Source organism: Melanaphis sacchari, unplaced genomic scaffold, assembly GCF_002803265.2.
Source record: "Melanaphis sacchari strain LSU unplaced genomic scaffold, SCAv2.0 Contig0_pilon_pilon, whole genome shotgun sequence".
NCBI classification, from domain to species: Eukaryota; Metazoa; Arthropoda; class Insecta; order Hemiptera; family Aphididae; genus Melanaphis; species Melanaphis sacchari.
In genome coordinates, this window is record NW_020270366.1 from 13077588 (window position 1) to 13100524 (window position 22937).

The window sequence follows — 22937 nt, forward strand, 5'->3', positions numbered from 1 at the left end:
GTGCGGTTCTTTTGTTTAGAAAAAAAAATGTACATAATATTATGTTGTGCGCTATTATTATTATCATTATTTAAAATAATATACATAAATAAATATTACATCATTTTGTACTCGCTAACAGAATAAATAAATTAACTAAATACGATTGTACAGAAATGTTAAATAGTAATATATATATATATATATATATAATAATGATAATAATAATTGTATTATACAAAAAAAAAATTCTAAGTGTGATGTTTCTTGTTCGGAGCTTCCGTAAAAAAGAAAAAAATAATATAATAGTAATAATAAAACTTAAAATTATAATATATTATTATATATATAAGTAATAAAATGAACTAAAAAAAAAAACATATAAATAAACAAACAAATTGAGAGAGCTCTAATATATAATATAGTATATATTTGTTGGTTGGTGAACATTCAGATCGTTTTTCCTATAATTTAAAATAATATACATACATATCTATATATATATATATACACGCACACATACACGCTAAAATAATGGTGGACGAAGGTGGTGTTTTAGCAACAGACGAATCAAAAGGTAACGACGGTGATAAAATTTTACTCTTAGAAAAGAGAAAATTCACTGATCGTCCGTCATCCTTAACGAGCGCCATTCTCAATGTTGTTACTATTCCATCATTATTTTTAAAAATTAATTATTACTGTCGAGATTCTTTTTTTTCCCCACCAACTCACGAATGTCCATCAATTGAGATTCGAACGATTTTATGTCAAATAATAATAATAATAATAATAACAAATATAATATAGTATATCATACAAATGTAAGCATTCTAATCTAAGGTAATTTTTTTTTTTTTTGTTTTTTATGTATATTTTTTTGTCATGATATTTTGTTCATAGTTACTACTTATCGATATATTTCAACAATATTTGGAAACGGAGTAGAGGAAACAAATGATGGTCAGCAGGGATCAGAAAATGAATCATAATAATAATTATATAATAACAATTAAAATAATAATATAAGCAAATTAATGGCGTACAAAATACATGGATGTACAAAATTCGGAAAGGGTTCTGAGTCCTAAATCGTTAATATACAATTAATACTTAAAATAATTTAACTATTAAAAAAAATCTAAGCGGTTGAAGTGGAGGCTAGTAGAAAGGGTCGGGTAGTCAGCTTTTTATACTTTTTACGCAATATTGACAACGACGGTAACAGAGATAAATGCAGACGACTACAGTTATTAATTAATTATGTAATAAGTACAACGTTTATTATATATTATATTTATGTGGTATAATTTTTCAAAAAGTATTACAAAAGTTATTGCCCAAGTCTCTCACACGGTTGGGGAGAGGAGGTACCAGATGGAAGAATGTTAATATAATCTAAATTCATCTCGTCACCGCGTTATCAAATTTATATGCATATCAATGGATATAATAGTATATATATATATATATATATATATATATAAATACTATTTTATATGGCTGCCTTCTTACACATATATGTTTGAGTAAAAATTATAATTAATTGTAATTTATATAATAATCTCGTAGGATAATATTATTATCTTATATATTATAATCAGTACGGGGTGAATCGGTTGTAACCACTTCGGTACATTGGCTGAAATCAAATGTAAAAACAAAACATTATATTATACAATATAGTAGGTGTACACGAGTTAAAAAATAATATTAAACAATTGAGACAAAGATATTTGATTTTTTTTATTTGGCCAGATTTTATTTATAAAGTAAAATGTTTCAACTATAATATCTTACAAATATATAATTCGTTAAACTATTTTTATCAATTAATACTTAATCAAAATTATTTTGGTGAAAAATTATGTTTTTATAACTAGTAAAGCCTAAATAATATAGGGTAATACGAGAATACTTTTTCTTATCATAATTTTTCGAGATAATAAATCTACAAACTAATCATTATCCACGAATATTTTCCGACATAAACAATTTCAAAAGAAACAATAACATTAATTTTAAAACTTAAATAATTAGTAGGTAATTTAAACATCGTGAAGTTAAATACATTTTATACGCACATGATACATTTTAAGTTATTTTTATATTTTATTATTTTATTCTGAAAACTGATCTGTGGATTCATATTATATTTTATAAGCATCAAAATTATAATATTGTATAATCTATACAAAGGGCTACTGACGTCGTCATTCTAGTGGGCGTATAAGTAAATAATTAGATTGATTTTTTTCTTTTAAAACATGATAAAATTATTCAGTCATGTGGTGGAAAGGAAGAGGAGTAAGACTAAGCTCCATTAATGCTAATAGGATGGATGATAAGGATAAAATTTATGAAATTTTTTTTATAGTAGATTAGAATAGGGGTAATAGACGTAAATTGAAATGCTAGCCCTCTGACCTTGTTACGCCACCGATAACTAAAAATAACGAAAATAAATCGTTTTAATTAAACGCAAGAAGTTTTTTTTTTTTTATGTAATATTGTTTAGCGCCAACCGTCGTTTATAACTACATTGGCCGGACACTGATAAATAATTTCGCAAATCATTTTATGGTCCATCAAATGACAGTAATAAAATTAATTCAATAAACCGTATAGAACGATACTTGATAACATGATATAAATCCAATTAATTTTAATGAAAACACGTTTCATGCGTCCTTAGCAGTGTGATTACATAAATTACATAACATTCATTAATTATATTATCATTGATACAATATTATTATTTATAATATTATTTTACTCGATCGTATTTTATAACGTGTAGGTACACAACGAATATTATATCGCATTGGTATTTCGTTGTTGTAGGGTAGGCTCTCACCAACATATACATAGAGACCTTTAAGGTCAATTATTATTGTGCACTATCATATATAGCAGCAATTATTAGAAACTAGACAAACTACACTATAGCAGGGGTGTCCAACTTGCGGCTAGCGAGCCAAATGTGGCTCTGGTCATTGTCAGATGCGGCTCGTGTATTTTTTATAAAATTAAAATGTACTTATTATTATTATGAATTTTAATTTTTAAGGTATACGTTTATAAAAAAATTATCAAATTATATAAAATGTATTTATTAACATTTTGATCACCCCTGCTTTAAGGCACTAAAAATCAAATGAAAAAATCGATTCAACGAAAACGGTTATTGAATATCAATCTATACGGATAAATGAAATTTATGATTTACGTATAAGAATAACTCGATTATCACGTATACCTTAAGTTTTTAAGTATAAATGATGTGAACAGTAGAGTTCATTTTTCAATTAAAAATTAAACGATGAATAAATTATTTTAAATTTAAAAAAAATATTTGGTAATGTTAAGATAGCGTCGGACTGTAAATCTGTAATAAAAATTTTATATTTTATATTCATTTTTATCGCTATTATATCGTGGACATGCGGTCGTGTTTCGAATGCCGAAAAACCGGTTGAACGGTAAAATATTTAGGAACGAGCACTTCGGTAAAAACTTAACATCAATATTTTTGTAATATTATATTATAATAATTATATATAAAATATATATGTGTTTATAAGATAATAATATACTGACCCCGTATCCAGTGACTGGACCGATACCGTGACTAGCTAAGTATGATTCTGCGGTGTATTCACGCCCAGTATATCTAAAAATCCATTCGTTAAAAACAAAATAATACAAAATTAGTTATTGATTTATACACGCGTAATAGGTATAGGTATGGTATGTATGGTAAAATGTCTGTTAAAAATACGGATTTAGTTCGTATTATTTAAAATTTAAAAAACCTAACCTACCTACCACTAATCAAAACTAAAAATTCAAAAATAAACGAAATAAATATAAATATTTTTTCTTTGAAGTGACTTTTTACCCTTATATAACGTAATAAATGAAAATATGATATTGGTTGACAATAATTAATCAATTGGAATAAAAATATAAATAAATAAATAATATGTATAACAAAACAAATTCACACAACACGTAAAAAATGCGGAAGTTACATCGAACCAAAAAGACTACACAAAACATAAATAAAAATATTTTATCTAAAAGATATGAACAAATAATATATATAAGCTATACAAAGCCAAATTACAGAACGAATTAACACAAAATAAAAAGCTTTTAGTTTTTATACTACAGTAAAAGAAAAATATGTACTTGCATGCAGTTTTTTTTTACTCGTCACTAACTAAGTAAATATACAATTCCATTGCCGTGTCAGTTAAACGTTTCTATACATACATATAATATAATAAATAGATTATGAAATTAATTTTTGAATAATGAATGTGTTTTATTTCATTACCCTTTGAAAAACATACAAAATATGTGTATTAGTAAAGGTTTTGACGTTTAATACGAACATTTAGACGACGTGCACACAAATATACAATAATATCATATGAATATTAATTTATTAATAATCATTACAAAAAATTAATGTACGTAATATATAATAAATAATAGTGAAATATTCTATTCATTTTGGAGTACGAGAACATAACTTTTAACATTTTATTATTTTAATGTGTGATGATATTGTTCCATCCGAGAGTTGAATAAATAATGCAATTAGCATTTAAAATAGAAGCTGTTTAAATATGAAATCAATTATACACACGTTAATTATTATTCATTAATCTTTAAGAATATAATGAGCCACACTGGACATATTCAGCATAAATAGATTTTTAAGAACAAATAAGTGTGTGTACGCATATTGGTAAGTCAGTATAAATATAGTTTATTATAAAATAATAGGTGTATCACCTGGAGATTCAACGCTAAATATATTAATAAGTTAATATCGAATATGGAATAAATAGTTTTACAAAGAAATAAAACTTGATTTTTAATAAAATATTAGTTCAATTGAATTACCTAGTATCTATATTTTTTATTTTTTTAAATTTTATGGAGGTGTTATTTCTACCGTTTTAAAGCAGGCATTATTGGAACTAGTCTTCGCAGTTAAACTGCGACGAATGAAGAATGTATTTGTTTATGTTGACCGCTATATTGTCGAATAAATCTGATAAAGAAAATGTAATATTGTAACACGTGTAAGTAAAAAAAAACGAGACATGTGAAGCAGTGTATTATGGGTTTATTATAGAATGTATAAATGTAAAGTGACACATTGTATGATATATGATGTATCCGATGTTAAATTTACAAGTGTTTTATTGGTATGTGTGTGCAACGTATATCTATCAAAATTATTTTTCACTATACAATAATATGATACAATTACATGAACACTATCCACTTTGGAAAAGAATAATAATATGATGAATTTGTGTTTTGATAGGATAAGCACGCAATCTATTGGATATATTAATAATATTATTGGTGACGTCAAAATACCAACACGACGGCAACAACACTTTAACGATGGTATATACTATATACCACTCGTATAGTGTTTAATGTTGTCAAATTTCCCGTAATGTATTGTATTTCGGCTTGCGCGAGAGTGATCGAAAATTCAGTAGTTAAACAAATCCGGCTCTCAACTTTTTTTTATACCCTCAACGACTACAAAAAATGAGGAAAACCCGAAGTTTCAAAAACGCAAACAGCTGCGTGATTATCTAAACGAATTAAAATCAATTATACGCGGTTGCAACTAAAAAAAATAAGAAGTTTGGAAAATAATGATTGTATAACTGTTCACACAGCAATAGCCTAAATTTAGAGTAGAAAGCGATATAAATTAATGTATTAAGCAGAGTGAATTTTTACAGTATTTTAATTAAGTATTTAAAAAATATTATATTGTGATGTTTGGATGACATTGGATACCCTATTTATTTATAGCCTGAAAATGGATAGCTGTATTTTGGAGATGGTTTTAAAAGAATTTAATCGTTTTCCAATGTCAACACAAAATACTAAAAAATACTAAATAAATAGATTTCATATTTTATTTTTTTTCATGAAAATTGAACATTTAATATTGAGTGTTTAGATTTTAAGTATAATGTGTTAAACGGGAAAATTATAAGGGAAAAATCGCTGTTACTTGTTCCTAAAACATGCTTCTGATAGGTGATCGATGATAATTATATTTTCAGCTCTTCGCTATGACTTACTATATTATAGAAGCATACTTGGAAATTTGCTATGGGGGAGGGGGCATATTTTTTACAAATCTTATAAGTATGAAAGTAAGTAATTATATCTATTTAATAAATAAAAGATATAATTTTAAATTAGATATATTATTTTAGTAGTTAAATAATACCTCCTAGAATAAATCATAAATAATCAGTGAAACCAACCAAAAGAAAAAACGATTTCAAATTGTATTTAATATGAAAAAAAAATCTGATACTTTTTTGAGTTATGTTTGTTGTCACCGAGGTCAAATTTTAAGAATTATATAGGTACAAAAGATTATGCCACGTTATAAATGTTATAATCAATAATGAAGCGATCTATCTAATCCTATGAACCATTCTCTCCTTGAGTACGTTTATGAGGATGTGAAAAACGTAATTTTCGTAAATTTAAATCATAATATTATATACATGTATAGAGCTACTGATTAACTGATCATGACGACGGCCGTGCAGTGTGTTTGGTGAAATAATAATAATAATATCATCGCATAATATAGGTAATTATACTTTATAAGGGACATAAAATTTATCATCATCGTCATGATATAGTTTATTATCACTCTCACCCAGCTGGCAAAGCCGTGTACGTAGCAGCGGCGGCGGCCGCCGGGTTGGCCATCTGGTTGTTGGCGGCTGCAGCCGCCGCATTATACGCTCTAGCCGCTGCGGCCGTATACGTGGCGGCGGCAACGTAGGACGCCTGTTGCGCTTGGGCCACCGCTGCGGCGGACGACAACGCTGGAGTCCCTTGGGCTGCGGCTGCGGCCTTAAGTAGGGGCGATGCGGCTGCTGCTGCGGCAGCTACCTGTTTTTGGAACGATTAGTAAAACAAAAATTCGTTACATTTACAAAAAAAAAAAAAAAAAAAAATGCAGGCACATTATCACACGTGGACGCGTTATACCGGAATCAATCAAGCATTATATTATTATTATATATTATTCTTGTTGTTGTATATATATAGTATAATATAGTATAGTATAAAAGTATTTAATGTACTTAGTAAATGAAAAACAATTAATATACTCGTATAACGATTATATGAATATAATAATATATATATATAACGTTAAGTTGCGCTTTTCCATTATTACTTATGTAGAATACGTTTTAACCCTAAACCACCGATAACAGCAACAAAAATATGTAAAATACAAAATAAACAAAATCCACCTGTAAGTATATATATATATATATATATAATATTTATCAACACAAAATTGGACAAGAATTGAATAAAGGTAATATGCATGTTAAGTATAATAATTTAAAAATACATACATTTTTTAAAAACAAAACAATATTAATTCTATTATATAAATTTACCGCGATGCAATAACGTACACTTAGGAAAGTTAATAAATAAGTAAGGATACGATTGAAAAGTAGAAAATCGCGAGGTGTAAAAGCCACACTGAATAATAATATATCAGTGTATACTGTATATAAAATAACAATAATAATATATATGATAATAATAGGACGATAGGAATAAATAAAATTATAACTTGTCCAGTACAGTGTAATCGAATTATAAAAACCTCTAAATACTTGTGATTTTATTAGAAATGTAAGATAATATACCTACGGTTTTGGTTAATCAAGACGAAAAAATAAATAAAATAATTATCCACAATCAGGCACCTCATCTACATTTAAATGTTTTTATATGTGAAATGATTCTATAATCTATGAATATAAATTGACGAAGTCCGTGCGTTAAAATCATACATATAGGTACCAGATTTCATTATTAATTACGAATTATGATGTAATAATTCCTACGGTTATAGTAAAGAGAATAAAACAGAAAAAATTATAAATAATAATAATAAATTTATAAATTTATAATATTATGAATAAAAATTATTTGAAAACTGTCTAATTTATATATATGTGGATACTTAAAAAAAAAAAATTAAAAAAAAACCACTATGAACCATTTCACATGCAACAGTTAGCTGTACGTTCAGCTAATATGTGGCATATCATCCTAAAATGTTCCATTTAATATTATAATAGATAGCAGTACATTTCTAGCAACACAAATAAATGATAAGACACATAATTATACAAATATATACATATATATATATATTTATTTATTTTCAACCAAGGCTAATATAGTATTAAGTAGAGTTATTAATTATTATGATAATACCCAAATTTGAAATTTTTATTTTCTCAGTGAAACGCTACAAGCATAGCTTTTCGTCTACATATTTCCCCAACAAAACAGCCAATACACAATATATATATATGTAAGGAGAAAGAAATAACAGGCAACCCAAAAAAAAAAAAATTAAATTAAAATTAAAAATACAATATACATGTACACATAATAATAATAATTAAATGTACGTATATATTTTATGTAGGTACATATTATTTAGGTTATAAAAAACGACTAATAAACAACAAATTTGTTTTCCTTGTACAAATATAGATACGATAAAAAAATTTGTTAAACATACTAGATAATTCAACCTGTATAATAGTTATAGCGAGTGAGTTTGTGCTCGTATATATATATATATATTGTCACATGCAATTTTTTATTATTATTATTTTTACTTTTTTTTTTAATAATAGGCCATTTCAATATATAAAAAATTTCACAAACGATTCCGCCACCGAAAAATAAATAAATAAACACTAAATATGTTGCACAGTCTTATACCAATCAAAGTCTAACGTAGAAATTAAATACTCAACTGATGCCAATTACCACTTCGGGGTAGCGACACATTTCCACATTAATCGTGTTGTTTGAATTATTTATGAATATCTTTTTCACCCTTCACTCTATAGACTAACAATATATTAGTGTAAACATTTAAAAGTGTACACATATACATCATATTACGTCGTATTTAAACATAACTAAGTAAATGGATTACATGTATATGACTTGGTAAACGGGGATGTATTATAGTGCTTGCTATTGTTGTCGTAGACATAATATTATAAATGAACTTCAATTAAATGTCAAAATGATCGTAATGCATAATATACCTTTCGCTATGTATACCTAATAATATAACACGTATGTACTATGTGTACGTGAATGTGTGTGTGACATTAATGTTCATAAATGCTATTGATTCTAAAATCAGGCAACAAATGCCTAATGTTCTAAAAAACAAAAAAAATCAAAAAAAATCACAGGAATCAAAGACTGTGCAAAAATTAAAATATATATGTAACGTAGTGTTAATAATAAATAATGATTAGCGCTCTATATATGTAACCGATTAGTACAAACTTTCAGGAAAATTCCGAATAACAGAATTTGGTGTTAATAAAATTAATATAATATAGGTATATACAAATATTACTTTGTAACCGCATATAATAAAATATAAAATATTGATCAAGACACTGATTTCTCAGTGCATCTACATTATAGAAGCGGTGATGTCAAGAAAAAAAGGCCGGCCATGCCATTCGTCATGTTTTTTCGTATATAAAACTCACGTTATATTTCCCTTTTCCAGCCTTTGTAATCCGTTACACATAAGATTTTTTTCTAAAACGAATTTCAAGAATGACGATTGGAATGAATTGAGAAAATTGTTCATGTTCAAATATAGAAAAGGAACGCAAGTTTTTTTTTTTTTTTTTTTTGATATAGTAATTTAATGCATTAAAAATAAAAAAAGAAATGAAGAGTAAGAAAATTTTATAGGATAGGAATAGTTTTGTGATTATATTATATGAATCGTCATTTACCTCATTGACTGCTCCTGCCTGAAAAAAAATACCAACACCAGTTCAACTAATTCTTAATTTATTTATTGGGTCACCTTTTCATAATCAATATAAAACGCCTTAAAATACAGTTTAAACGCGAAGCACATTATTATTTGTGAGCTTATAACCGACCACATTTGAATATAAATCGAATTAAAACAAATAAAAATAATTGTTTTATGAAGTGGAGCGAGAAACCCGACAAGCTTAAAAAAGACAATGTTTAACCTCCCATTTTTGTCGACTCGTATAAATATAAATTATAATATATTATAAATTTAACATGGTAGGTTCTTTATGTTTTTTTATAAAATATTTAAAACATTCATTAATGATTAATATAAAAAATAAAAAGTTTAAATGATACAAAAATATTACCTGTAACCTGTAGTTATTGTCTGCAGCTTGAGCTGCCAGAAATGGATCATAGTACACTCCACTGAAACACATTTTACTAATGGTTAGAATGAAAAGCCGTAAACATTGTTTACAGTTTTTCTCAATATTTTCAATCATAGTATCTAATACTAATAATTAAAAAGTAATTCATATACTTATAAATAATATTCTAACAAATAATAAAACCATTAAAAGATATTAATCGTTCATTTTCGTATTTTTTACACATAATAGTAAACGTTATTCTATTTTATTTTAAAGACATAAATATTACTTAAACGGTAAAAACTATCTATGTAACTATAAAATATTTTAAATCATAAATAACAATACATTTTGAAAACTTATTTCATAAATTTATAAAATTTTATTTCACAAAATCATAATAAATATGTCTGATTTTTTTTCATAAATATGAATATTATACTTAATAATGTTGTTAAAAAGTTTATTGTAAAGTGATAACTTCATAATGTGTTTCTACGTCTTGTTATTATAATGTAGGTATTTACTAATTATTCTATTTACTTATTCCATTAAATAATTACAAATTGTAAGTTTTTCTTCTAATAAGAAAAAAAAATGATAGCCAATATTTTGCTTTAACATTCAAGTATAACATATTAAAATAATAACAATTTTCTATAAATGTATATGTTTACAATAAATTATCCAACAAAGAATTTATTGTTTATATAATTATTTAGATTGGATAAGAGATTAATATAAAATAAGTGAGTAATTTTGCTCCCCTACTAATAACTTAGTCAAATAAAAATAAATTATAAATACGTTTATTCGTTATTTTATTTCAGGATACCTACATTTTCACGATATTTCCTACGTTCAAATAATAAATAAAAAATTAGGGTCGTCAAAAATGGGAGCATAATATTGTTGTTGAATATATTATATTATTTATTACTTTTAAGGTTTATAATAACATAAATATTTTACATTATTTTATACAATACTGTATCAATAGATAAAAAATAATTTAATTATTATACATATAAAATAAAAATCGAGATTAAACCTATTTTACAGTATTGGACGAGAATTTAAAATTTAAGAATTTTTTTTGTTTGTTCATTTGTATGCAACGTTATTTGAAACCAAAATGACTACAGTGTAGTGTATACTGTATAGTATGTGCATACATATTATAATTTTATGCCTAACTGGTTATCTGAAATATCTGCGTATTTTCATAACTTGCAAAACCAGTTATTTTGAATATAATTCAGCTACGACGAACGTCGTAAAATACTTAATCGATGGTATTGTAATACAAAATAAAATTGAATTAGAACAAAATTACACGCAGATAATATTATTATATGAATGAAAATGCTTTGTTATCAATAATTTAAAATTAATTAATATTAATGTGTCACAGATCAAAATATAACGAATAATATTAGTTAAGACTCACAGATAATTAATTTTATGTATTTTTCTGTGCATGAGCATAGTTTTAATTATTACTCGCAATAGAAAATGAAATGATTATCTATTATAAATCTATAATAAAAAAAGAAAACATAAAACAAACTAATTCGTTTAATTTTGCATAAGTTTAATCGATAATAATGTTATATTAAAATACATAAAATAAAAATTGTTATTATTGTTTAAAGTATAACTTTATAAAATGTAGAAAATCTATTAAATTGAAATTTAACATAGAAGCTCAATAAAAAAAATTAATTTTAGTTTAGAACTACGTAAATCATGAAAGTTTTAATCATTCATAATAATTAAAATGAAATTTAAGAAGATGCTTCATCTACATATGTTGTCTCTGTCTCATAAACGTACATCAGTAAAAAACCGTTTCACGCGGGCAAGAATTAAGCAACCAAATTTTCACACTAGAAAGAGATTTTAAACTGCGAACAACGCTTTTAATTTTTTGATATTATTAATACAAAAAAATTCTTATTGTTTCAAATTTCATTATTTTTGTGTTTATAAAACTTAAATAACTTTTGTTATAGTTCTTAATGTTGTTATAAAGACAAAAATAAAAAAAGATGTTGCATAGTCCAAAATCTTCTCTTTCTAGTGTGAAATTTGGTCGCTTAATTTGAACTGTGCCTAAGTGGTTTTTGCCCGCGTAAAATGGTTTTTACTATGTTGTACGTATGTAAGACGGAAACAACATATGCGGGCTAAGTGAACTCAAAACAAAAATAAAACATAGGTTGTTAACGAAACACATTGTGTATAAAATTAGTGAAGTAACACGATGTTTGTACTTTTTTTCCCAGTTTTATAACAATTTCATTATTCAAACAAATAACGTTAATTTAAAGACGTGAAAACAACGATGAAAACACGAAAATTAAGTTCACAGCTCTGCTCATCATACGCAACTAAACAGTGATAACTGATAATATAGTTATAAAACACTTATGGGAATCTCCAATGTAATTGAGCAGTTTTAAATATTTTAATACTTGAAATTTTAATTTCAACTCGAAAACAGAAAAAGTTTGAGTAGCCGCCGTATTGATGTCGGCGGCTACTCAAACTTTTATTATAAATATTAATAGATCTGTAATAAATTAATAGATAATAAATTTATGAATATTTTTAAACTCACGGGGCGTAAGTACCGGGAGCCGTGTTGATGGCTTGTAACGGATTGGGCGTGACGGCAATACTGGTCGCTGGCAGTCTGGCAGCGTTAAATCCTGGAGCGCCAACCGACGGAAATCCACCGTTGGACGCCGCGGCCACGGCAGCCATTGCGGCCGCGTTCCTGACGGCATTCGCGGCCGCTACAGCCCGGCCGCGCTGTATGGCTGCCCCTCTGAGTGCTGCTGCAGCGGCTGATGAAATAGAAAAAAAATACCGCGTGTGCGCGATGACATTATAATTAGAATAATGATTTTATTTTGTTTTTACATTTTATTTTTTTTTTATGCCCGTGCCCCACGAAAAGCGTTCTTAAATTATTATACACGTACGGCAATTTATTGAGCACACTCATCGCGTTTACTTGTTTACCTTCGTGATCTTAAACGACTAACTGTATTCAAATGAAGATTTTCTAAAGTTTTTTACTTATTATTAATATTATGTTAACACACTGTTTTCTCTCTTTGACTCACGCGCAACTTGACAAAGCGCATTAGCATAAAATCAACTATTACAACAATTATAGAGGATAATATTTTTGGAAGCACGGTATTTTGTTTTATATTTAGAGCCCTAGTAATATAAAATTAAATAATAATAATAAAATACTAAACCAATATATCAAACTCTCAAAAATATTACCTTTTATCATTTTTGTAATAAATGACAACTCTAAGGTTACTCAACAACATGAACGATTTTGCGTTAATACGTTTTATTTTGTTGTGGGTAGGTTAAAAAAGAAAACAATGTACGTACAGCCTGTGAATAACCATTTGTATTCGAATATTTGGATTTATTAACATCTGTTCTACCCGGCAGCACAAACATTTTTTCTTGAAATTCAAATACTTCAATTTTTATGCAAATTTCTATACAAACGATTAATTTTTTTTTTTTTTTGTGGGTATTAATATTAGAAATTGAACTAGTTATTTAAGCCTAACATTTATGTTTCAACTAACTCTAGGTTTTAAGCAAGTTAGTTATTTGATAGACACAACACTCGCTAAAAAATTTAACAATCGCAAGAAATTGATAAAAGAACGCAAATAATTTGTTTACCGTTAAGTTTTATAATAAATCAATTTATCTTATTTTCAAATTAACAAATTTACACGTGTGAATTGCTGAGCGAAAATTTTCTACATAGGTATGAACTTGTAAAACGGAGACAATATACACAGTTATAGTGTCTTCTTATAAGGATATTTAATAAAATTAAGATAATGATTTATTCTAGACTATACAATACTATTGATATTTACAAAGATGTCAGAACCATATAAACTTTGAATTCTGCAATAAACAAAAATGTCAAAGAAAAAAAAAATACTCAACTTACTAAAGAATTTGTAGAAAAGGGTTGCAGGTTTGAATACAATATTTGTATTCCCATGATTACTGTAAGAATTTAAGTTTTTAAATACGGTCTTTAAATAGGTAGGTATATATAAACATTGTGAAAATCAAAATTAATACGTAGGTATTATAACGAAATGAGAATGCTCAAAAAAATCACCTCGTACCTATACATCGTTGTAGTTTATTATCTTTAGCTCATATTATATGTTTAAAGTTTACATGCTAAAAGAAATCAGTATATCAAAATATAATACTTCAAAACGAGGTTATTTAAACGCGATTTTAAATACGCTTTTTTATTGTATTGATAATAATTTCTTAATGATGACGACATATTTTATTATTGAGTACAGATACTGCAATAGGATTTGACGTAACAAAAAATTATTTATTGCAGTTATTTCCGCGATGGCACATTCATATATATTTCATATGTATACGTAACGTGTATCATGCTTTTTGATCTAATCAAAATCTAAATTAGCCATTTAACTTTTAAGAAATTCTAAACGAACAGTATATAACAAAAAAAACTACTTATTTAAATGTTAGTTAGATCATGCAAGTCCTACATTTAGTTTTTTACATTGCACTGGCAGTTTACTTACCCTCAGGCCACTGAACACAAACTGCAAACCACAATAAGAACAAACCAAATGTTAGCCAATACATAATTAATTTACCATACATACAATATTATACATATAATGTAATGCAACTACTTAAAGCGTAATTTAAAAAAGTATACAAAAGCATGAATTTATAAAGTTCCCAAACAACCAATAAAATTGTAATTTATAAAAAAAACTACTATATATTAAATACTCATATTACTTATGTTTTAGGAAACTTTTAGTTAATACTTAATTATGTAACTACAATATAGATATTACAAATTAAGTGAAACACAATTTATGTGACCTAACACATAATACAACTGAGATGTGTTCAAAAATAATAAAACGGTCGTGTAAAATATCATGCTCTTTAAATAATGCAAATCAACGTCTAAATAAAACAATATTTAAGCATGAAATACGACAAAATATGGTCAATGTTTTGGATTCATGCACTAATTTTTGCAAACAGTTTCTCACCAAGGTTCGGCAATACTCCGTTTCTAGAGAGTAATACTATTGAAATCAACCAAAACACAAAACAAAACGTAAATACCATATTGGAAAACTATAAATGAATCATATACTTTGGAAGTTATATATCCCAAGATCACACTATTATCTACCTCATAAAGAAAAACTAAACACGGTACTGATACTTAAAGAAAAATACCTACAAATTATTTAAAGCCATTAAAGGTGTTTAGAATTCTCATTTCGAGACGTTCTAAATAATATTTTATGAATTTTAAATTGGAATTTTATCACATGTATATTATTACTATTAGCATAGAAAAAAATTATCAAATATATTGCCAAATGCCCAAATGAATATGTTTATAAGCAACAATAGTGAAGAAAGCCATTTTAGTGAGTACTTTATGTACATAATATTCGTCTATATATTATGATTTTATATGTAAAATAAACCTATGTATGTATATATATGCTTAAAATAAAAACTATATTTCTTAAAATTTACTCGCTACATTATAGATTAAAAATTTAAAAAAAAATACTAACCATTTGGTAATTGCAAAGGAGCCGCTACTTTTTTAGTCTGCACTCTAGCTGTTGCATTGTTCACCTAAAATATTAAAATGAAATTCGAATATTTTAAATAATTATGAAGTTCCTACACATTAAATTAAATACATAATTTAATACACACAGATTAATAATAATTATAATTTATAACTAATATTACAATAAGATAAATTTGACTTAAAACTATTACATACACGTTATGCGATAATGAAATTGAAATTAAGTAAATTACAAAAAAGTTAAAATAAAAGCAAATTAAAATATTAGAATTCCAATTCCATTATTAACAAATTTGTCGGATATCTATACATATTTATACATAAATAACGCCGAAAATATAATTTTCGTATTATACATAATATATTATATGAAATCGTAACTAGTCTACAGCATACTTACTTGTCGTCAACGACATAATAAAATTGGTATATTCGTCCCAGGGTAGTAGTGCGTCTGGATAAATTCACCCGATCAGCAAAGAAATGTCAAATAATCTGACACTTTGAAACACAGAAAAGAAACGCTTGACACGAGACCTCTAAATCACGCTTGTAACCTACAATCAATACTAGCCTTCGGAAACACGTAATAGTCAGAATATGTTGTAGAATGTGAAAGTGTAGGTATAAATAAAAGTATAGGGATTTCATTATTTTTATTTATTGTTTTTTTAATATTACGTCTTAAATAGGAACGATGAAGTTTTTATAATCAAGGAACTAGACACATTAAAAGAGGAATAAGACAAGAAAAAATTTATTTTACAGCCAGGCCCATAGTCGTGACTGAAGCATCATGCAAATTATCATTCAATTACAATCGAGCGTCTTGATACATGGAAGGATTTACAATAATATTTTATTATTGAAAAATTCAAGAATAGCAATATGCAACATATTTTCCTTTCAAATTAACTACACTAAAAAAATTAAAATTACCTAAAACAAAATATGATTGAATGATGCTGGTGGTAATAACAAATCACTATATAAGTACCCATACTTCTGAATCGAACATTCACAAACTGAGTGCCAACAAAATAAACTGCGAGACCTTTCAAAGAAAATAATTTAGAAGTTTGAAGCTTTAGAATTATCTACCTAACAAACAAATAACAAATATTCGTTCACACACATCTCAGTCCCAATACAAATAAAATATTTATTTTTTTTCATTTTTTGCATGCATATTTTTATTTATATTACTACACATTTTGCAGATTAATAAAAATAATAATAGTATTGAATCTTGTAAAATGAATATTCTAATAAAATATTAATAAGAAGAATTATTTGAATTTGACATTACTTTGCTGAATAAATTTTCATTTAGAAAAATTTAACTTATTACTGACAATTTGTTTAAATAGAATTATGCTAATGAAATACATTGTTATCATAGAATTTAAATAATCATTGCCAATATATATATTAATCCACAGTAGAAATCCTTTCTGGACTATCACCATCTAACCAACAATAGCAATTAAACTGTGACCAAGATTAAGTCAAACAGTACAATATAGTTTGGACAGTAGAAGACACGCGACAGTAATTTCTATGCTGATTTTTGTCAATAAATTAGTGGTTACTTAATTTTAGCATCAGTAATCAATATAAAATTATTAGCTAAATGTTAAACAATATACAAGTGATACATACAGTATATTATGTAGTAATAGGCATGTTTCAAAGCAATAAACCTAATTAGTAAAATGATAAATACATAATAAATATAAAAAAATATCATGATCAGCATACAAGTTACATGAATGTTAATGAAGTATTTTGAAATAAATAAAATATAAACATTAAGATAGTTTTTAATTAAAAAATTAAGTTTAAATAAAATTATAAAATCATTATAAAAATAAAAATATTTGTACAAAATATTAGGTACAAAGATTAATTCCTATTTTGATAAATTCATTAATAAAAATGGCATAACTAAGCATTATGCTTTGCCAATATGAATGAAACAGGATGAACTTTTCATTCAAAATAAAAAAAAATCCTATTAATTCCCAACTTCCATCATTCATGTACCATTAATATTATTCATGTATTTAGCAAATAAAAAGACAAAAAAACTTTAAAACAATTAATCATATATAGTAAAATATTAAACAAATGAATATTTTTATATTACACAAATATTTTGTATGGTTCAGGAAAGTATTGAAAATATAAGCACTAAAATAATAATAATAATAATAATAATAATAATAATAATAATAATAATGATAATAATAATAATAATAATGATTAAGAGTTTTTACAATGGCTTATAAACAATTAAGTTTCTACGTCGTGATTAGTCTTACTATGTAATAAGTGTAAACATATAAATTATAAGTAAAAATATAAGTATGTTTATATATATAATATATATAATAGCATAAATATTTGCATGCAAACCTCTATTTTTCTGCCTTCAACAACTGTTCCGTGAAGATGTTCGCGAGCCTCATCAGCGTCAGCGCTATTCCCAAACGTTACAAAACCGAATCCCTGCATGCAACACACACAACAAAACACATGCAAATAAACAAACTCAACAGAAAATAAATTGTTTATTATTATTACTAAGTAGTAAATTCAATTTTATATAGTTTTTAAATGTTTTTAACTTTAATCTTAAAGAATTCAGATGAAAATTATTTAGTTAAATTTGTTTGGGGAAAGCGAACATTGACGTTCACAGTTAACACTATACAATAATAAAAAATAATAAAAAATAGTACAGTAAATGCTAAGTTAGTCCAGCATTCATTATGTATAGCGTTTCACAAGAAAGTGGAACTTTTAAGCAGTATACATTTTTATTAGCGTTATTGTGCTATTAATTACGTGTCAATGATAAACTAGTGTTAAGTAAAAACATAAAATATTGCGCTACTTATAGCGTTGTGTGAATGCTCCCAAAAATTGTCCATTTTGGATATGGAAAAATGTATAAAGAAAAGGATTTAATACTAAAATCTCACAGTACAATGAAAATCTTCAATAGGCATTTTTTTTATTCATACTGGGAATTAAAAAAAATATTATTTGGAGATAAACTTTCTAGAATATATATTATTTAAGTATAATTTTTATATTTTAGTTATTATTATTAAATTAAAATATTAAAATATTAATTTAAAAATTAAAACCAAAAGTAAATAACCACCCTAGAATAATATGATTTAATATTTATTTTTAAACCCCTTAGGACAAAGTTGTAAAATAATTTATCAATAATAGTTATATTTATTTTTATTTTTTTTAAAGACATATAGATATATTTTTAATTAACTATCTATTTAAAAATTATTTATTATTAAAAATATTATATTTAATTGAATAGTTTTATTATTAAGTCAATGTATTATTTAAAGTTACTTAGCTGCCAAAAAAGCGTGAATGGTTTATTTATTTATTCAAGATATACATTTTATAGTAATTATAATATTTTAATTGATTCAAATTAACCATAATTACCTTTGATCCACGCTCATTAAATATAATTTCGACATCTAGAATTGGTCCAAATTGCTGAAAAAATAAATAACATAATGTTAAGACCAAATAAACCACAACATTAATTTTACTTTGAAACTATACAAAATATATAAATAAAATAATAATTGAAATAGATTAAAAATTGTATGCAACAGTTGTACATGTGTTGGAATCTAGAAACATTATTATTTTAAACATAAATTTTTTAAAAGCTTACATATGATGAATATTTTTACAACAATACATGAATATTGATGGTTTAGTTTTTGCAATAAAAGTTTATTGTACATTTATTTTGACCCTATATCTTATAAACTTGGATAAGTTCTTAATTTTTAAGTAGTTTTGTGTTTTCATAATTGAATATTTTTAAGATTATGCAGTTTAAAATAAATAAGCTTTCTTGATTTTTAATTCTCTAACGTAATGTACACAACTTTTTACTGAATGAAAAATGCATCTTTCAATATTAAAGAATAGTTAACACAATAAAATAATACATTTTAGGAGTAATTTTTTATTTTTTTCGTGCATATTAAATAAAATTTGAATTAATATTTAATTAATTGTTTACTCAGTGACAGAAAAATGAAAATTTCAGCAAATTTCAACTACGATTTATTGAAGATTTATGTTTCCAAAAAAAACATTGATATAGAAATAAATATTTTATGATATACATTGGTATGGCAAAGTGGAAACTCTCCAGAGGCAAAAATATACCAAAGACCAACCTGCTACTACTGATACAAGAATGTGTGAGGAGAATGGCCAACATAAATTGCAAGTATGATTAATGCATAATAATATAATACATCTAATTATATTTTAGATCAATATTAACTACATAATATGGAGTATCATATTCAGTGGCGTAGACAGGAGGGGTTTTGGGTGTTTAAAGTCCTCGCCATTGTCTTTCCACGTCTAATAAATGTATTATTTATATTATTGTATATTCACAAGTTTACAACTAAACTTTGTTCTTGAATAGTTCAATAAGGCAACAAACATAACGAAAACAGAAAAAAAACAAAGTTTAATTTTCACTTAACCCTCTTCAACTCGTAAAATCCTGGCTACGCCACTGATCATATTACATTTAGTATTTGAAAACCCAACAACCATCATCCAATCCCATTTTTAAAAAAAAATCTCTGTAACAATTACCTTTGAAGTAATTGTTTGTCACGCCAATGGTGAAATAAATTATTGTAATAATGTATATACTTATCAAAATATGTTAAAAACTATTTAAATACACGGTATATAGCAGTAAAATTATATATTACGTATATTTGTTAAAAAATTTTAAGGTAACAAAAATGTAATGAAAAATTACTATTAAAAAGTAACCTCTAAAATATAACGCATAACTATTTTAAATATTAAAAATAAAAATTATAATTTTTTATTGATCAGAAAAAACTACTATAAATATTTATAATAACTAATAAATATATTATTTTAAATTTAAATTTATCTCAATTTAGTTTTTTAACTTTTGGATAACACATTTACTCGCATTATATTTATTTAGTTTACTGTTGTCGAAATACATTTTTTTTTCAATTTTTTTTAACATATTGTTCAAGTTATACTCATACATTACTTTCATTTACATTGATTTTTGATAGACTTTAATAAGAAATTAGAGAAATAACTATGTGCTAGTTAAATTTTTTGAATTTTTGTAAACTAAAAGTAACAAAGTTACTCTTATTATTGAAGAGTAAATTCATTTTATTAGAATTATACTTGAGTAACAAGTTAAGTAATTTTTTTACTTAATTAAAATATACAATACTATGTTGTTGTTTTTCATGTATAAATTGTTTTATTTAATTTAATTTTCTTTTACCTAAATATTTTATTTTTATTTTTTCAGTTCATAAATCAGAAAATAATAAATATTATTCTCTTATATTAAATTATGTTATCTATTACAATTAATCATATAAAGTAAAAATTAACTATTATTTTTATTTGTTTTTCTTGGAATTTTATTGCATTGTAAAAAATATTTTATTTATGAATAAAAGAATATTCTGATTAATATTCAGAGCTTAAAAACATCTTATTTTATCATTTTAGCGCATTAAAATTAAGTCTTTAAGTTAGAGCATTAAATTTAAATAAATTTGTATACAACAAAACACAAGCAATATATCAAAGTAATTATAATTAGATATGTTTATATAATTGATATACAGGACATTTAGCAGATAAAAATCAACATCATAATTTTAAATTATATTAATCAAACAAAATATTATTTAATTACCCCAAACATGGCACGCAAATCAGGCTCTCTAAATCTAAAGGGTATATTTGATACATGAAGTCTCTTTGATTGGATATTTTTGTCTTCGCTAGATGAACAAGGGGACCCAGCTCCAACATTGGTAATGTTCGTTGGTGAGGCTACAGATACTGACACAGGTGTAGTCAATGCATTTGTGGCATTAGTACATTCCAACTATACATCACAAAAAAAAAAAATATATGACAAAATGAACTAGCTGTTTCTGGATTATACAAAAAAATATTACTAATAGGCCATTACAGAGTGAGTGGAAAATGTTATTAGCAAATCATCCAATTGACCAAAATATTAAACCTTAACCCAAATACTTACCGGTTGTGATACTGTAGTGACTGTGATTTGTTGTTGTTCAGACTTGATCAATCCAACAGCAGATTGTTGCTGCTGCTGCTGCTGTTGTTGTTGTTGTTGTTGCTGCTGCTGCTGCTGCTGTTGTTGTTGTTGTTGTTGCTGCTGCTGCTGCTGCTGCTGTTGTTGTTGTTGTTGCTGCTGCTGTTGTTGATGTTGTTGATGCTGTTGATGCTGTTGATGCTGTTGATGCTGCTGCTGTTGTTGTTGAGATGCCAGGGACATGTTAAGCCCAGTCGGAGGTGAGTATGCAATTGGCGGCAATGGTGGATCATTTTCTACAGTCACCTGAGGTGGAAGTGGAGCTGTATTTTGAGGTGCAGCCACCGTAGCAGGCATTAGAGTTGGTTGTTGAGGATTGGCCATCTTAAGTGTCATTGCAGCCATTTGTCCGGGTTGTTGCATAGGGAATGCACCAGACGCTGCCGCGAGTGATGCATATGGATCAATTCCTCCTTGAACCATTTGCTGTAAACATAATGGTAATTCATTATTATTTTTTTAGAAATCATTGATATTGTAAATAATATAATATTACAATTAACTACATTATTTTTGGTGAAAATGTTAGAGTACAACTAATTGTTTAATTTTAAAGGTTAGATATTTAAAAACATTTTTTATCAAGTTATTTTCATAAATGCTAATCAAAGATAAATGCCTAACAACCTAATTTGTTAAAATGCATTTCACAAAAAATATAATGTAGGACCTCTGTGCTTAACATCAATACTTGCATCAATATGACGACTATAGGTAGCAAATATATGTAATGAAAGGGTTAGAAGCCCTG

At 25.9% G+C, this 22937-nt stretch overlaps 1 protein-coding gene across 9 annotated transcripts; it reads right to left on the minus strand.

The window, feature by feature from the left end:
- Nucleotides 1-356: 356 nt before the first annotated feature.
- LOC112598125 (RNA binding protein fox-1 homolog 2-like) lies at nucleotides 357-22609 on the minus strand. 9 transcript variants are annotated; one of them, XM_025344494.1, is made up of 12 exons: nucleotides 22109-22609; nucleotides 21755-21949; nucleotides 19450-19503; nucleotides 18385-18477; nucleotides 15944-16007; nucleotides 15401-15436; nucleotides 12901-13129; nucleotides 10272-10332; nucleotides 9873-9890; nucleotides 6707-6945; nucleotides 3580-3652; nucleotides 358-1621 (listed from the first exon to the last, which is right to left on the minus strand). In XM_025344494.1, the coding sequence occupies exons 1-12, from the start codon at nucleotides 22607-22609 to the stop codon at nucleotides 1580-1582; spliced, it is 1605 nt and encodes a 534-aa protein (XP_025200279.1). In that variant the 3' UTR covers nucleotides 358-1579. The 9 variants fall into 9 exon arrangements, 5 of the variants coding, with proteins under 5 accessions (XP_025200279.1, XP_025200271.1, XP_025200296.1 ...); XM_025344486.1 differs by having other exon boundaries at nucleotides 10272-10347; XR_003114874.1 differs by lacking the exon at nucleotides 6707-6945 and having other exon boundaries at nucleotides 357-1621; nucleotides 10272-10347.
- Between the last annotated feature and the right edge of the window lie 328 nt (nucleotides 22610-22937).

What these genes read in the sequence shown, in the direction of transcription:
- LOC112598125 (XM_025344486.1), bottom strand. Translation starts at nt 22,609, where the DNA reads ATGGTTCAAGGAGGAATTGATCCATATGCATCACTCGCGGCAGCGTCT. An exon ending in TCACTACAGTATCACAACCG is followed by an intron (nt 21,950 to 22,108) that starts GTAAGTATTTGG and finishes TGTGATGTATAG; the next exon opens with TTGGAATGTACTAATGCCAC. An exon ending in ATTTGCGTGCCATGTTTGGG is followed by an intron (nt 19,504 to 21,754) that starts GTAATTAAATAA and finishes TTATTTTTTCAG; the next exon opens with CAATTTGGACCAATTCTAGA.